The sequence below is a fragment of the Cucurbita moschata genome, unplaced genomic scaffold, assembly GCF_002738365.1.
Source record: "Cucurbita moschata cultivar Rifu unplaced genomic scaffold, Cmos_1.0 Cmo_Scf00015, whole genome shotgun sequence".
Lineage (NCBI taxonomy): Eukaryota > Viridiplantae > Streptophyta > Magnoliopsida > Cucurbitales > Cucurbitaceae > Cucurbita > Cucurbita moschata.
Window position 1 is genome coordinate 167904 of NW_019268531.1, and position 16900 is coordinate 184803.

The following is a 16900-nucleotide window of genomic DNA, read 5'->3' on the forward strand; positions in this document are numbered from 1 at the left end:
CTAAATTAGAAAATGAATTTGATGAGCATGATATGAAAAAATGTTCTTTGAATGCTAGTGCTATCAATTGTCTGTATTGTGCCTTAAGTAATGATGAATTTAATAGAGTATGTATGTGTTCTTCGGCATATGAAATTTGGAAAACTCTTGAAGTAACTCATGAGGGAACCAATCAAGTTAAAGAAACAAAAATTAGCATGTTAGTTCATAATTATGAACTATTTAAAATGGAGGAAAATGAACCTATTGGTGATATGTTTACTAGATTTACTAATATTTTAAATGCTTTGAAAAATCTTGGAAAAGTATATTCTACTTCCGAAAATGTAAGAAAAATTCTTAGGTCTCTGCCTAAAAGTTGGGAGGCAAAAGTGACGGCGATTCAAGAAGCAAAGGATCTCACAAAGCTTCCTTTGGATGAACTAGTTGGTTCTCTCATGACACATGAGATTACCATGAACGGGCACATGGAAGAAGAATCCAAAAAGAAGAAAAGTATAGCCCTAAAGTCCATCAAAGTTGACTCTGAAGATGAGGACGTCCTTGATGAAGATGATGTCGCCTACTTCACACGTAAGTATAAAAATTTTATTAAAAGGAAGAAACAATTAAAAAAACATTTCACAAATCAAAAAGAGTCAAAAGGTGAAAAGAGCAAAAACGATGAGGTAATATGTTATGAATGTAAAAAGCCGGGTCATATAAGAACGGATTGTCCTCTCCTCAAATCATCTAAGAAATCCAAGAAGAAAGCAATGAAGGCTACTTGGGATGATAGTGATGAAAGTGCAAGTGGAAGTGATGAAGAAGTAGCAAATTTTTGCTTCATGGCTCATAGTGACAAAGAGGATGAACAAGAAGATGAGGTAACTCTTGAATCTCTTTCTTATCATGAATTATTTAAACTTGTTGATGAGATGACAATTGATTTAGAAAAACTTAGTTCAAAGTATGTTGTGCTTAAAAAGAAATATAAGACTTCAATTATTGAAAATAAGTCTTTACTAAATGAAATTTCTTGCTTAAAGAAGAAGGATCATAATATTGTTAAAATTGATGTACCTTGTGAAAAGCATGTATTTGATTGTGATGAGAAAAATGCATTAATTGATAAAGTCAAGACTCTTGAGCATGATTGTGGTGAAAAAGATAAATTAATTAAATTGCTCAAAGAGAATGAATCAAATAATTTGCAAGAACTTGGTAGGGCTAAGGAATCTATTAAAATGTTAACAATAGGTGCTCAAAAATTAGATAAAATACTTGAAGGAGGTAAGTCATATGGTGATAAAAGAGGATTAGGCTATATTGATGAATGTTCTACACCTTCAAGTTCTAAAACAATATTTGTTAAAGCATCCCCTATCTTGTCTAAATCTAACACATGTAAATTTGTATCTAAGTATGATAAATCTAGATTTGTGCCTATATGTCATTATTGTGGTGTTGAAGGTCATATTAGACCTAAGTGCTTTAAATTGAAAAATTCTCAAAATATTCATTTAGGAAGAAAAGTTTCTCAAAATACAAAGTTTAACAATGTTTTAGAAAATAATTTTTCGAATAAAAATAGAATACACAAATTTAGTCCAAGAAATAAATTCTTGCATAATGTCGTTTGTTTCTCGTGTGGTAAGTTTGGACATGAAGATTATTCTTGTTACTTATCTAAATACAATGTCTTTAATATGAATGCAAATATGAAATGGATTCCTAAATTTGTGAATACTAACTTTCTAGGACCCAAACAAGTATGGGTACCAAAAGGTCAATTTTGAATATCTTTGTTTTTAGGTTTGTTTGAAAGCCTCCAAGAAAAATAAGTGGTACTTGGATAGTGGTTGCTCAAGACACATGACGGGTAATCCATCCAAGTTTGTCAATCTTTCCAAGAAGGATGGTGGCTTAGTAACCTTTGGTGATAACAAGAAGGGTAAAATAATTGGTAAGGGTACTATAGGTAATGACTCTTGTACTCTCATTGAAAATGTATTGTTAGTTGATGGTTTAAAGCATGACTTACTTAGCATTAGTCAATTATGTGATAAAGGTTTTAGAGTTGTATTTGATAAGAATAATTGCATAATTGAAAATGCTAGTGATAGAAAAGTTTTGTTTGTAGGAAATAGAGACGATAATGTGTATACTATTGATTTGAATGATTGTCCTACAAATGATAAATGTCTTTCGGTTTTGTTTGATAACTCTTGGCTATGGCATAGAAGACTAGGACATGCTAGTATGTACTTGATTTCAAATATTTCAAAAAATTCATTAGTTAGAGGTCTTCCTCAACTTAAATTTGAAAAAGATAAAATTTGCGACGCTTGTCAAATGGGTAAGCAAACTAAGTCTTCTTTCAAATCTAAAAATATGATTTCTACTACTAGACCTCTTCAACTACTCCATATAGACTTATTTGGCCCTTCTAAAATAGCTAGTTATGGAGGAAATTATTATGCTTTTGTGATAGTGGATGATTTTTCAAGATTTACTTGGGTTTTGATGATAAAACATAAGAATGATGTTTTGAAAAGATTTGCTAGTTTTGTAAAAAGAGTTCAAAATGAAAAAGGGTTTTTAATTACTAAAATTAGGAGTGACCATGGAGGAGAATTTAACAGTGTTGCCTTTGAAAAATTTTGTGAGGATAATGGTTTTTCTCATGACTTCTCCTCTCCAAGGACTCCTCAACAAAACGGTGTGGTTGAAAGGAAAAATCGTACTTTACAAGAATTTGCTAGATCAATGTTAAATGAGTATGATTTACCTAAATATTTTTGGGCGGAAGCCGTTAATACCGCTTGTTATATTTTAAATAGAGTTTTAATTAGACCTTCATTAAATAAAACTCCTTATGAACTTTGGCATAACAAAATTCCAAATGTTGGGTATTTCAAAGTTTTTGGTTGTAAATGTTTTATTTTGAACAACAAAGAAAAGCTTGGAAAGTTTGATTCAAAAACGGATATTGGTATTTTTCTTGGCTATTCATCTACTAGTAAAGCTTATAGAATTTTCAATAAGAGAACTTTAGTTATTGAAGAATCTATGCATGTGGTATTTGATGAATCTTGCAATAATATTTCTAATGAGTCTATTTGTAGTGATGATTTAGAAAGAAATTTTGGAGATTTACTCGTTAGTGACAACGGCAAAGAAATTGTTACGAGTAAAGAAGAGATGAGCTTAAAGGAAGAAGGTTCTTCATCAATGCCAAAAGAATGGAGGTATGCCTTGTCTCATCCCAAGGACTTGATTCTTGGTGATCTCGAACAAGGTGTGAAAACTCGCTCTTCTATTAATTTATTTAATAATCTTGCTTTTGTTTCTCAAATTGAACCAAAAATTCTTAAGGATGCCGAAAATGATGAGTTTTGGATTTTAGCCATGCAAGAAGAGCTAAATCAATTTGAAAGGAACAAAGTTTGGGAATTAGTCCATAGGCCATCTAATACTTCTATTATTGGAACCAAATGGGTTTTTAGAAATAAAATGGATGAAAATGGGAATATCATTAGAAATAAAGCTAGGCTTGTAGCTCAAGGTTATTGTCAAGAGGAAGGCATAGATTATGAAGAAACTTTTGCACCCGTTGCTAGATTAGAAGCTATTAGAATGTTGCTTGCTTTTGCTTCTTACAAAAATTTTGTATTATATCAAATGGATGTGAAAAGTGCATTTTTGAATGGTTATATTATGGAGGAAGTTTATGTAGAACAACCTCCCGGATTTGAAAATGTAGAATTTCCTCATCATGTCTATAAGTTGAAAAAGGCTCTTTATGGCTTAAAACAAGCTCCAAGAGCTTGGTATGATAGACTTAATAATTTTCTTATTGGGAATGATTTTAAAATGGGCAAACTCGACACTACACTCTTTATTAAGATTAAAGAAAACGATATGCTATTAGTGCAAATATATGTGGATGATATCATATTTGGTTCTACTAATCCTTCTTTATGTGAAGAATTTTCTAAATGTATGCATAGTGAGTTTGAGATGAGTATGATGGGAGAACTCAGTTTCTTTCTTGGACTTCAAATCAAACAACTCAAGAATGGTATCTTCATCAATCAAGAGAAATACACTAAAGATTTGCTCAAAAGATTCAAGTTCAATGGAGGTAAGATTGCAAGAACTCCCATGAGCACATCCACTAAACTTGACAAGGATGAAAAAGGTAAAAGTGTGGATATTAAAGCTTATCGAGGTATGATTGGATCTTTACTTTACTTGACCGCTAGTAGACCCGATATTATGTTTAGTGTATGTCTTTGTGCTAGATTTCAATCTTGTCCTAAGGAATCTCATTTACATGCCGTTAAGAGAATATTTAAATATTTGCTTGGAACTATTGATCTAGGATTGTGGTATCCTAGAAATGTTGAATTTAAATTGGTAGGATATTCTGATGCGGATTTTGCCGGAAGCTTACTTGATCGTAAAAGTACTAGTGGAACTTGTCAATTTCTTGGTAGTTCCTTAGTTTCTTGGTTTAGTAAAAAGCAAAATTCGGTTGCCTTATCTACTACCGAAGCGGAATATATTGCGGTTGCTAGTTGCTGTGCTCAAATTCTTTGGATGAAACAAACTCTTTCTGATTTTGGATTAAAGTTTCATAGTGTGCCTATATTTTGTGATAATACAAGTGCTATTAATTTAACTAAAAATCCTATTCATCATTCTAGAACTAAACATATTGACATTAGACATCATTTTATTAGAGAGCATGTGCAAAATGGACATATTATTCTTGATTTTGTAAACTCTAATAATCAACTGGCCGATATTTTCACCAAGCCATTGAATGAAGAAAATTTTTGCAAAAATAGGCTTGAGCTTGGTATTATTCGTTGTGATATATCTTGAATTTTATAATTTTTGAATGCATGTTTTTAGGGGGAGCCATTATGTCATTATGAAATGCATTTTCTTTCAATTGTTCATTTTGATGATTACAAAGGGGGAGAAAATTAAGAAAAATATGTTCTAAATTTGTTGTTTTATAATTTATGAATCATTTACTTGGTGTGATGTTTCATAATTTCTTGAGGCATTAATATAGGGGAGAATATGCTCTTGAGTGAAATTTATGATAATATATTAGTATGTATTGATATTATTACATGGATGGTGTATTATTGGTTTTTATGAATTTTTCTTGAAATGGTTTGTCATCATCAAAAAGGAGGAGATTGTTGGCTTATTAGCCCTTGATCTCACATTAATTAATTTCAATGAATTAATTATTGATGTTTTGATGATAACAAACCTACTTTTAATTATTAACTATTTTCAGTTTTTTGAATTGTCCACAGTATAAGGTCGGGAATAACGATTACAACAACTTTTCAATTACTCAAATCAGAGCTAAAACGAAGAAATTAGAGTCGAGACAACATACCCGACGTGATGATGTGGCAACAAAATCAAAATGATGGACAAATCAAAATATATCAAAGTATGACATTTATAATATTGGAAGAGTAACAAATGGTGGAGTTTTTTCTTATTATTACATTTCTAAATAAAATTATTTTCACAAAATATAAATTTGAATATAACCGTTACTCACATCGAATTTTATTATTACTATATTATATTATTATATTATTATATTTTAAAATTTTAGTAGTTACTCACATCATTTTTATTATTATTATATTATTATATTTATAATAAATTTTGAATTTCATTTGACCGTTACTCACATAACTTTTTATTATTATTATATTATATTACTATTATATTAAAATTTTGAAATAAATGAATTTAGAAAATTTTCTTATTTAATTACTTTTAATCTCCACCTTCCATTATTCCTAACACAATCCAATGGTCAATATTCAATCCTACATTTTGCCATTTTTCTCCTCTATATAAACTCATCTTCCCCACATTTTTAAAATACACAACTTACATACATTCTTCAATCCTCATTTGTTCAAAGTCTCCATTGTTTGTTGCTCTCTCCAAGCTTACAAGTTTATTTCTTTTCATCTTATTCTTGAGAGGGATTATTATTATATTGTGAGGAAATAGTTGTCAGTATCCCAAATTGTAAATCTACTCTTTGAGAGAGTTGTGGTGTGATATTATCAAACTCAAATACTTGTTTCGGTTTGATCCTACGCCGTGGAAAGGATTGAGTTTGCTCTTGAACTCGTAAAAAGAGCGGTGTACCGGTTTGGCTCTGATCCGTGGAAAGAGTCGGAAAAGTTCTTTATTCAAATTCCCAAGAGGCGCTTGGGGAGTGGAGTAGGTCGAGTTTGACCGAACCACTATAAAACTACGGTGTCATTTTCTCTAACTCTTTCCTATTTAATTTCAAGATTATTATTATGATTTATTGCATGTTCTACTTGATTATTATTTTGACTTGAATTATTTTGTTTTAGTAATTATCATCTTCTACTTATTTGTAAAAAGTTTTATCATTAGAAAAATTAATCAAGTTTAAACACTTTTATCGTTAAAACCCTATTCACCCCCCCTCTAGGGTTGCCATACCGATCCAACACAATATTCTTCAAATCTCTATCTTGTCCTACAGACATCTCTATTTGTGAATATGAGTGATCTTTATGAATAATGTATGGTGATAGACGAGTAAATTATTAAATATAAGTGTCTTCAGAATAAATAGCCAAGGGAACATAATTTAACTGATTAAGATATGATATTTGTTGTTTTTTTTTTAAGATTGAATTTTAAAATTGTCATTTTAAAAATATCATATTAATTAAAAAAGAAAAATCAAATTAAGATAATAATATAAAGGGTAGAGTTAGAGTAATGGTTTGCCACTAAGAGAGCAACTTTGTCTAAATAATAAGACAATAAAATAGTGTAAATCCCTCTTATATATATAAATAAATTTTATTATACATATTTTCTCAGAATTTATTAATTAATAGGTTTATATTTGATAAGATCCAACGGTTGAGATTGGACGAAAAAGAGAAAGAAGGCGAAGAATGGGGCTGGGCAAAGCTGTCAGCCAGGTCACCCTATCTTTTCTGGTGGTGGAAATGATTCCTTCAATTCCCAATCCAAATTCGTCATTTCATCCTAATTTGCGTTTGCATTTGCATTTGAATTTACATTACCGCGCGTTCTCTCTCTCTCTATTTATAAACCCTATCTTCCCCTGATTTCTCTTCCTGTAATTCCTGTCGCGCAACACAGCTAGCTAGGTCGACTCTCACTACTCTCAGCCACACCTTCGTCTTTGGAGGTTGGCTTCTTCTTCCTCGTTCATTTTCCTCTCTTTAATCCAAGGTTTGTTTCATCTCCTTCTCTCTATCTTGCATTCTTTCATTTACTTCACTCTTTCTACTCTGCTGCCATTTGCTTCTGTCTCTTATTCTTCTGAACTTCGATCTGCGGTTTTTGTTTTTTTTGGTAAATTATGCTTTTCAGGGCTCTCATTTTCTGATTTACTGCTTTAATTCGGTTTCTACTGATGAGGTTTCTGAAATTTTGCTGATCTTTGTGTCTGGTTTGGAATTCTGCATCGATCGGTGTGGATCCGTGATTTTTGTCCGATCGATGTAACTGATCTGAAAATTTTGGTTTGGGTTTTGACTGTGTGTACTTATGCAACTGAGATCTAGGATTTGGCGATGTGTAGCTTTTGATTTCCGCATGCAATTCTGTAATCGCGCATTGCTGCGCAGCTTTCTGGTGATTGGTGCATGTTTTTGTTTATTTCTTGTCTGTTTAGTTGATGGACGAACTATTCTGATCTTTTGGTTGTCTGATCTGGGATTTAGTGTCTTTGTTCTCTGCTTTTGTGTTATTTTTATCACTCAGATTAGTCTTGGTAGCTTCTCGATCTGAAAACGGATAAGATTATCAGTTTATTGTCAGCTCGTGTTCCTTTTCGTTTGTAAGATCTTTAAGATATTTGACTACTGGTTTGATTTTTTGTGTCTGGACTCTTTTTTAGTAGTATATTGATTCCTGTATTACTTGCTGAGTCTGGAAGATCAATTACATGAAGTTAATTTATGGATTGTAAATGGAAGATGCCTGAGACATGAATTCTAGATTGCTGTGTGTGGTTTATTTATTCAACTTCTATTTTTTATAATGCTTTGAGCAGTTTTTGAAAGAGATGGCAGACGCTGAAGATATTCAGCCACTTGTTTGTGACAATGGAACTGGAATGGTGAAGGTCAGTTCATTGGTTCTTTTATCCTGTGTTCTTGTGTTTGTGTCCTGGTTGCATCCATTTTCATCCCAAGGATTTTCATGACCTCCTCTAATTTAATGTCATTTTTTGTGGTGCAGGCTGGCTTTGCTGGTGATGATGCTCCTAGGGCTGTTTTTCCCAGTATTGTTGGTCGTCCCCGACATACCGGTGTCATGGTTGGAATGGGCCAAAAAGATGCCTATGTTGGGGATGAGGCTCAGTCCAAAAGAGGTATCCTTACCTTGAAATATCCCATTGAGCATGGTATAGTCAGTAACTGGGATGACATGGAAAAGATTTGGCATCACACATTTTACAATGAACTTCGTGTTGCTCCCGAAGAGCACCCTGTGCTTCTGACTGAGGCTCCACTCAACCCAAAGGCTAACAGAGAAAAGATGACTCAAATCATGTTTGAGACGTTTAATGTGCCTGCTATGTACGTTGCCATCCAGGCCGTTCTGTCCCTATATGCTAGTGGACGTACAACTGGTGTGTATATGAATTCTATTTGAATGACAATGATGTAATTTTGAACTTGGATTATTTGGTATTGATAAAGATTTACTTTGAACAGGTATTGTGCTGGATTCTGGTGATGGTGTGAGTCACACCGTTCCCATTTACGAGGGTTATGCCCTCCCTCATGCAATTCTTCGTTTAGACCTTGCCGGTCGTGACCTCACTGATGCTTTGATGAAGATTCTCACCGAAAGAGGTTACATGTTCACCACTACTGCTGAACGGGAAATTGTCCGTGACATGAAGGAGAAGCTGGCATATGTTGCTCTTGACTATGAACAAGAACTCGAGACTGCAAAGAGCAGTTCCTCTATTGAGAAGAACTACGAACTTCCTGATGGACAAGTCATCACCATTGGAGCTGAAAGATTCCGTTGCCCAGAAGTTCTATTCCAACCATCTCTCATTGGTATGGAAGCTGCAGGAATCCACGAAACTACCTACAACTCCATCATGAAGTGTGACGTAGATATCAGAAAGGACCTTTACGGAAACATCGTCCTCAGTGGTGGCTCAACCATGTTCCCTGGCATTGCAGACAGGATGAGCAAGGAAATTACAGCCCTCGCTCCCAGCAGCATGAAGATTAAGGTTGTTGCCCCACCCGAAAGGAAATACAGTGTCTGGATTGGAGGGTCTATTCTCGCATCCCTAAGTACCTTCCAGCAGGTAAATCTATTCTTGCATCCACAGAATATTTCGTTATAGTTTCGAATTCACAAATGGCACTCACCCTTGCGTTTTGTTGTATCAGATGTGGATTTCAAAGGGTGAATATGATGAATCGGGCCCATCCATTGTCCACAGGAAGTGTTTCTGAGCTGCTGGTCAGTTTCTTTGCTGGTGAGTTATTTTTCCCTTTAGTTGGCTTTTTTGTGTCATGTAATGTTGAACTGAGATTGGTTGGCGTCAAAGGAGGAAGGAAGGGGGGGACTGTGTTAGATTTGTTGTATCAATGCATTTTCATTCACTATGATTCTCCATTCATACGGTGGCCTTGTTGTTGGAAGCTCACAATTGCTGGTGACCCTCCAGATTTGTGGCAAAAAGAATCTGTTCTGTTCTGTCATCTGTGGTTCTCGACCAAATGATTTTAGGGATATTCGTAGCAGAAAGAGTGATTGTGATGCTTTTCCTAAATATATACTTTTTTTCCAATTTTCTTTTCTTTTTGAAGGTTTTTCCTGAGAACATTAATGTTAATATTTATTGTATGCGAAATATTAGTGTCAGTTTTTGGTCGTAAACTTGCTATGGAATTGAAATCTTGATACTGCCTTTTGAGCTTTCCAGAGATGTCTCTCTCAATGTTTCTTACCTTTGTGAAGTAAATGAATGTATGTTCATCCAGTTTCATTCCTAATTACCCATTCCCATTATGTAAAGTATAGAAACTATTGGGAGATTCAATACCCCTATAAAGGTGATTAAGGTAATTAGAAGTGGGTATTTGAAATGGTGGTCACAATCACAATGAAATGATGGTCGAGTGAGTTAAATGATGGTCAACTCACTCTCAGTACTGAGTGAATTAAGTCAACTTAAGATCGTGTTGTCTACGGTCAGCCAACGTGTGCTCAAGCTCTTGTCCCGTTTTGAGAAGAAAGTTTTAGAAAACGGCAGTAGAGAGATTGAAAATAATGTTATTATATGACTACAAGCAAAAGACAATACCACGATTTAAATAGAATCTCTCTCTTGGTAGGAAAAATTTGACATGTGCATGTTTATTTTTGTCTAGCTCGATAGCAATATTTGGGTACATTTTGAACTGTATCTATTCTTTGAGTTTGGCATGTGCTAAACCCATCGAATCTATGTAATGCTCCAGGTTCGAGATTCAAACCAAATTTGAGTTAACCTTTGTAGGGAATTCTTGTAATCTATCTTAAGAACTATTTCGAAATATTAATGTAATACGTCAAAGTCGAGCAATGTTCGAATCTGGTTTGTATTTTTAAAAAACACAAGTATATGCTCTGAGGGGCTTGGGAAGCCTTTCTTCTTTCTTCTAAATTAATCTGTAGAAGTTGAGGTTAAGCTGGAATTGCACTTTGGCCAACCTCTTTATTCTATTTTATTAATCAAAACCATACTAACCATCCGTTTGATAGTGATCTTTACAGGTAGAAAATGATTCCAAACATTAATTCAATAAAGTATGAAATAAAACATTTTTTACAAGGATGTAGAAACTTCTCCCTAACAGACATGTTTTAAAAACTTCGAGGAAAAATTCGAAAAGAAAGACAATATCTACTAGTGGCGATGTTTGATCATAGTTTGTCTATTAGCTCCACGATAGGTGTCAAGTAAAAGTGCAGTGATATATGCAGCTGAGGCATCCTAATAGACCGGTAGACTTGAACCCAAAACCATTAATAAAAATGAGCGTACACACACAATAATGAAACTCTTCCACTAGAAAAGTAATCTTCCAATTATGATGAAGCACTTACAGGAATTGAATAATATAATCTTAAATATTTTATTGAACGGTGATGGTTGGATTGTTGGTTTTATTAAACAACACACACAGAGCTGAAGGGGAAGAGGGATCAAAATAGTTGTTTGGTTTCATGAGAATGGACTCAAACAAGCCTTACCTGGCTGCTATTCTCTGCCAAATCGCTTTTGCTGGGATGAGTCTATTGTCAAAGGCTGCCTTTGCATCTGGTATGAATGTTTATATCTTCCTTTTCTACAGGCAAGCTGTTGGAACTCTCTTCTTGCTGCCCATCACCATATTTTTCAAAAGGTAACTAATTACTTAAGTCTCATTTGAGACGATTTTCTCAGTTAGCTTAACGTCTTTTGGATAAAACCAAAACTAAATTACGAGAGCTTAACCCAAAGTAGAACATATCGCACCATTATCCAGAGAGGGGAGAGCCACTCCTGAAGGACAGACAAAGTCACATCTTCTTTTTTGAATTCAGGAGAGGGGCGGCATAATACCGAAAAAGAAAAGAAAAAAAAGTCCATTTCGAACATTGGTTGGGGAGGAGAACAAACCACCATTTATAAGGGTGTGGAAACCTTCCCCTAGTAGACGCGTTTTAAAGTCTTGAGGGAAAGCCCATAAAGTATGGGTCGTTACAAATGGTATCAGAGCCAGACATCGGACGATGTGCCAGCCTTCTCGCTGTTCCCTGAAAGGGGGTAGACACGAGGTGGTGTGCCAGTAAGGATGCTGGCCCCAAAAGGGGGTGGATTTGGGGGCGGTCCCACATCGATTGGAGGAAGGAAAGAGTGCCAGTGAGGACGCTGGGCCCCAAAGGGGTTGTGATGTCCCACATTGGTTGGGGAGGAGAACAAACCACCATTTGTATGAGTGTGGAAACCTTTCCTAAGCAGACGCGTTTTAAAGCCTTGAGGGGAAGACCAAAAGGAAAAACCTAAAAAGGACAATATCTGCTAGCGGTGGATCTAGGCCATTACAGAGTCCTAGCCATTTTTCTTCTAAAATTGGGGTATTGGTTCATATTTCAAGAATCTCACCTCTTTTAGTTGGACTAACCGATTTTCACTCAAAAGTCGACCCCAAAGCCATAATATCTCAAAATGAGGAGTTGAGAATGCGCGACAACTCCATTTCTTCGTTAAACTACTTTGTAGAATCCCCCGATTAATGGCCTAATACAGGGTGGGAGCTAGTGAAACATGTCGTTCGTAATGCACCATTATGACGTTGTAGAGGTTCACTTGTACAAAACCAAGCTCTAGATTTAGCCACATATGTGCATGCAATCCTCGAGTGGCCGTGAGCGATTCAAAGATCATACATGCATAACCAAGAGATAATTATCTTCATTCGCACGAGATCTTTTCATACCCGTAACAATTGGTTTCTTGTTTTTTTCATGGATTGCAGACAGGAAATAGCAAGCTTATCAGTAGGAGTGGTGTTCAAGATTTTCATGCAGGCCAGTTTAGGGTCAGTACAATTATAAGTAAATTTACTCTCTGAATTTGAGATTGTTCATGGATCGTTTCAGCAATCATTTGTGTTTAAAACGTGCAGGTTTACACTGGCTTTGAATGTTTATGGGTTAGGCGTTAAATATACTTCTGCAACTTTGGGTGCTGCAGCCTTCAATTGTCTCCCTGTCACCACCTTCTTCTTTGCTCTTATTTTCAGGTTCTAAACCATAATCTTTCTCCAAACTTCCGTGTTGGAGAGGGAAAGCTCAAAGAGAACAATATTTGTTAGCCGTGGATTTGAGTTGTTAAAAAATTATGATTAAGTATTTAGTTATTAGTAGGCCATGAACGCTCAGCTCGTATGTATGTGTATGTGTTGCTGATAGGATGGAGGAAGTAAAGATAAGGAAAGCAAGTGGAATGGCAAAGGTTGGAGGCATAATTGTGTGCATTGCAGGCGTTGCAGTGCTTGCATTTTACAAAGGCCCATACATGAAGCCATTCTTCAAGCATCATCTTTTTGAAGCCCATGAGTCTCATGTTTCTTCCCCCAAAACATGGATTCTTGGTTGTTTTTTGCTTCTCTTCGCTTGCATTTCATGGGGTTTGTGGTTTGTTCTTCAGGTTAGTTACCCAAACTGCACCTTCTTTGTCGTCTTTTGTTATCGTAACCCATCAACTTAAACGTATATTTTCAGGCATTGATTTTGAAGACGGGCTCATCGCCACTCGTGTTAACGTGTGGACAAACATTGTCAAGCGCTTTGCAGTCGTTTGTTGTGGCCATTGCAGTGGAACGAAACACTTTTGAGTGGCAGCTCGGTTGGAACATTCGCCTCGTTTCTGTTCTTTATTGCGTATGAATCTTTCTCTCTAAACTACAAAAGCTTATTGTAGAGGTTCACTTGTTCTTAACTAGCGGTATCGAAACCAAACTCTAAACTTAGCCATGTATGTGCACGCAATCCTCAAGTGGCTTGAGCATAACAGCCAAAGTTCACCGCTAGCAGATATTGTCCTCTTTGAGCTTTCAATTTTAGGCTTTCCTTCCAGGTTTTTATAACGCGTCTATTAGAGAGAGGTTTTCGTAGCCTTATAAAGAATGTTTAGTTCTTCTCTCCAACTGATGTGAGATCTCACAATCCACCTTCTCCCTTCAAGATCCAGTGTCCTTGCTGACACTCGTTCCTCTCTCCAATCGATGTGGGGTCTCACAATCTACTCCCTTTTGAGGCCAGGGTCAGCGTTGGCACACCGCCCAGTGTCTGGCTCTGATACCATTTGTAACAATCTAAATCCACTGCTAGCAGCTACTGTTTTTCGTTGGGCTTTCCCTTTCGAGCTTCCCCTCAAGGTTTTTAACACGTTTCTATTAGGAAGAGGTTTCTACACTCGTATAAAGAATATTTTGTTCCTCTCTTCAACCGATACTATAGACACTCGTGCACGTAACAGTAAAAATAGGGTTGTTTCATTCTCTAATAGCTTATTATTGCAGGGAACTTTTGTAATATGCATTGCAAACTTTCTGTCAAGTTGGGTCATAAAAAAGAAGGGCCCTGTTTTCCAAGCTGTTACCACACCCTTGAACCTCATTTTTACACTCATTGGTTCACAGTTGCTGTTGAACGATGGAGTTAGCTTGGGGAGGTGAGTGTGGGATGGTCCATTCCTTATTGTTATTACTCACCATTTTAACCCATTTTTGGTTCTTCTGGGTGTGCGATGAACAGTGCCATAGGCGCCATGTTGCTGGTTTTGAGCCTTTACAGCGTTCTATGGGGAAAAAGGAAGGAGATGAGTTGCAGCGATGAAGAAACCAAGAACCATCCTTCTGTTCCACCCCAAAAGGAAATTATAGATCACATCTGAATTCCAACCGCATCCATTCAGAATTCACGTCTCGAATTCTTGAATCTCGGTTTTTTTTTTTTTTTTTATCTAATGCTTCAAATGAATTGATGGTAAGGTTCGGTACACATGGTAATAATTCTTTTTGGTCCTCATTTAATCTCGATACAATATCGGGTAAATATAGGAAGAGACTAAAACGAATTTTTTTTTTTGAAAATCAATCGAGCTCGTGACAAAACTATCACGAACGGTGAGATTCCACATCGATTGAATGGGAGAACAAAATATTCTTTATAAGAGTGAAAATCTTATCCTAGCAAACGCGTTTTAAAAACGTTGAGGGAAAAGTCTTAAGAAGACAATATCTATTAGTGGTGGGCTTGGGCTATTACAAATGGTATCAGGACTAGACACCGAACGATGAGGTTGAGCCTTGAAAGGGAGTGGACATGAAGTGTGCCAACAAAGACTCTGGGTCACGAAGAAGGTGGATTGAGAGTCTCATCTCACACCGATAAGAGAAGGGAACAAATGGCGACGTGTCAACGAGGAGACTGAACCTCGAAAGGGAGTGGACATAAAGTGGTGCGCCGGCAAAGACGCTGAATCCCAAAGAAGGTGGATTGGGGGGTTCCACATCGGTTCCACATCGATTAGAGGAGTGGACAGCGACAGCGGCTATGGTGGGGTGTTACATGAAATTGCTATCACAAAAATTAAATTTTTTTTTTCAAAAATAATTTTTTTTAATTGAAATTTAAAAATAAAATAAATATGAGGTAGAAGATTAGTTAAAATTTGTCGACAACAAAAAGCCCCAAATTATTGAATTCTTGACGGATTCATCAAAGCCCTTTTCTGCCGGTTCCCCCATCCATCCCTCCATCTCAGATTGAAGCAAGCTCGTAATCAATGGCGGATTTGGAAGCCCACACTCGGCCACACCCATCAATCTCCACAGAGACAGCTCTCCAGGCACTGAACACCTTAATCCAGCTCCATTTCGAGAAGACCCTAGAGAAGAAGCACGCCATAGATCTTCAAAAGAAACAGCTCCACAACCTCTTCCACCTCTTCTTCATTTTTCTGGCTCTCATCTTCTTAGCCCAATCCCTTTCCCCTCGCCTCCAGTGCCGCCATTGCTGGATACCCATTGCTCTCCTCTCCCTTTCCCATCTCACTTTCTATGTCTCTGTCGCTCAGACCCTCCGCTGCATCAATGCCTTCAAGTATCAGCGCCGTTGCCATAAACTCACTCTGGGTTTGGCCACGGAGAAGCTCCGACTCATGAAGATGAGGATCTCTACCGCCGGCGGAGGCCTCGATGGCGGCGCCGCGGATGAGGAATTTGAGATTCATTACCAGGAGCCGCCGGAGAGCTATTTGGGTAAGTTTAAGAGGAATTGGGCTCTGCATTTTGGGTTCTTGATCTTCATCTATGGATTTATGATTTCTTCCTCTGTTGTTCTTCTCTGTTCTTGATTTTTTTTTTTCCCCATTTTTCTCGATTTTAAATACAATGTATGATGATGGTTAATTTTTCAATCCTTAGTCAAGAATTTTGAATAATAGCTTCCTATGTTCGTAGGTAGATCGATAATTTATACTCTAAAAATTAAGTTTAAATCACTATATGATTTGAAACGACTTTTGACTTATTCATTCACTTCCGACTCATGATCCAATAATAACCCTTAAAACAACATTAAATTTAAGTTCATTAACAGGTCGATATTCAACTTATGATTCCAATTATTATTGGAGGAAATGATTAATTATATGGTAATGGCTGCCCACAAACTTTGCTTCCATGTTTTTATGAAATTTAATATGTAATTAGTTAATTAATTAATTTCTAATTTTGATGGTTATTTAAGAGAAAAATTACGCATCCCAAAAATAATGGTGGCGAGCCCATTTCTCCAATATGGCCAAACCTGTAACATTACACAACATAACAAACCCATTCCTCAAAATCCCATAATATTCCCCCAAACCCAAAATTTTCGGGTGTATACTGGCAGCCCGGCTCGAATGGTAGAGTTCTCCACAATAGTATGATGGTGTCTATTTTGAGAATAAGCTCTCGTGAGCTTGTCTTGGGCTTCTTCAAAAGACCTCGTATCAAAGGATGGTGTATTCTTTAATTATAAATCCATGATCATTCTCTAAATTAACCGATGTGGGACACCTTCATCCGATACCTATCTTGACTTTAACTTATTTCATTCAACTATTATTAAAATTAAACAAGAAAATTATATTATTTTTCTAACGAAACAATATTTGAGTGCATTTTTGGACTGTACACATTATTTTATTTTACCGTCCGCTCCAAGTACATAGTAGAAAAAACTAAAATATTTATAAAAAAAAAAAAAAAAAAAAAAAAAAAAAAAA

The 16900-nt window shown here is 35.9% G+C and overlaps 3 protein-coding genes across 3 annotated transcripts; all 3 read left to right on the forward strand.

Moving 5' to 3' along the window:
• The first annotated feature begins 7151 nt into the window (after positions 1-7151).
• LOC111452962 (actin-7) lies at positions 7152-9943 on the forward strand. The gene is made up of 5 exons (XM_023093862.1): positions 7152-7284; positions 8111-8182; positions 8299-8692; positions 8778-9391; positions 9477-9943. The coding sequence occupies exons 2-5, from the start codon at positions 8123-8125 to the stop codon at positions 9540-9542; spliced, it is 1134 nt and encodes a 377-aa protein (XP_022949630.1). The 5' UTR covers positions 7152-7284; positions 8111-8122; the 3' UTR covers positions 9543-9943.
• Positions 9944-11280: 1337 nt separating this feature from the next.
• Positions 11281-14700, forward strand: LOC111452964 (WAT1-related protein At5g64700-like). Its single transcript, XM_023093864.1, has 7 exons — positions 11281-11480; positions 12597-12659; positions 12747-12863; positions 13033-13270; positions 13345-13503; positions 14145-14296; positions 14380-14700. The coding sequence occupies exons 1-7, from the start codon at positions 11302-11304 to the stop codon at positions 14516-14518; spliced, it is 1047 nt and encodes a 348-aa protein (XP_022949632.1). The 5' UTR covers positions 11281-11301; the 3' UTR covers positions 14519-14700.
• A 615-nt stretch (positions 14701-15315) lies between these two features.
• LOC111452966 lies at positions 15316-16069 on the forward strand. Its single transcript, XM_023093866.1, has one exon. It carries the CDS (start codon positions 15413-15415, stop codon positions 15980-15982), a length of 570 nt encoding a protein of 189 aa, XP_022949634.1. The 5' UTR covers positions 15316-15412; the 3' UTR covers positions 15983-16069.
• Positions 16070-16900: the final 831 nt, after the last annotated feature.

What these genes read in the sequence shown, in the direction of transcription:
- LOC111452962 (XM_023093862.1), top strand. Translation starts at nt 8,123, where the DNA reads ATGGCAGACGCTGAAGATATTCAGCCACTTGTTTGTGACAATGGAACT. An exon ending in ATGGAACTGGAATGGTGAAG is followed by an intron (nt 8,183 to 8,298) that starts GTCAGTTCATTG and finishes TTTGTGGTGCAG; the next exon opens with GCTGGCTTTGCTGGTGATGA. An exon ending in TGCTAGTGGACGTACAACTG is followed by an intron (nt 8,693 to 8,777) that starts GTGTGTATATGA and finishes TACTTTGAACAG; the next exon opens with GTATTGTGCTGGATTCTGGT.
- LOC111452964 (XM_023093864.1), top strand. Translation starts at nt 11,302, where the DNA reads ATGAGAATGGACTCAAACAAGCCTTACCTGGCTGCTATTCTCTGCCAA. An exon ending in TCGTTTCTGTTCTTTATTGC is followed by an intron (nt 13,504 to 14,144) that starts GTATGAATCTTT and finishes TTATTATTGCAG; the next exon opens with GGAACTTTTGTAATATGCAT. An exon ending in GATGGAGTTAGCTTGGGGAG is followed by an intron (nt 14,297 to 14,379) that starts GTGAGTGTGGGA and finishes TGCGATGAACAG; the next exon opens with TGCCATAGGCGCCATGTTGC.
- LOC111452966 (XM_023093866.1), top strand. Translation starts at nt 15,413, where the DNA reads ATGGCGGATTTGGAAGCCCACACTCGGCCACACCCATCAATCTCCACA.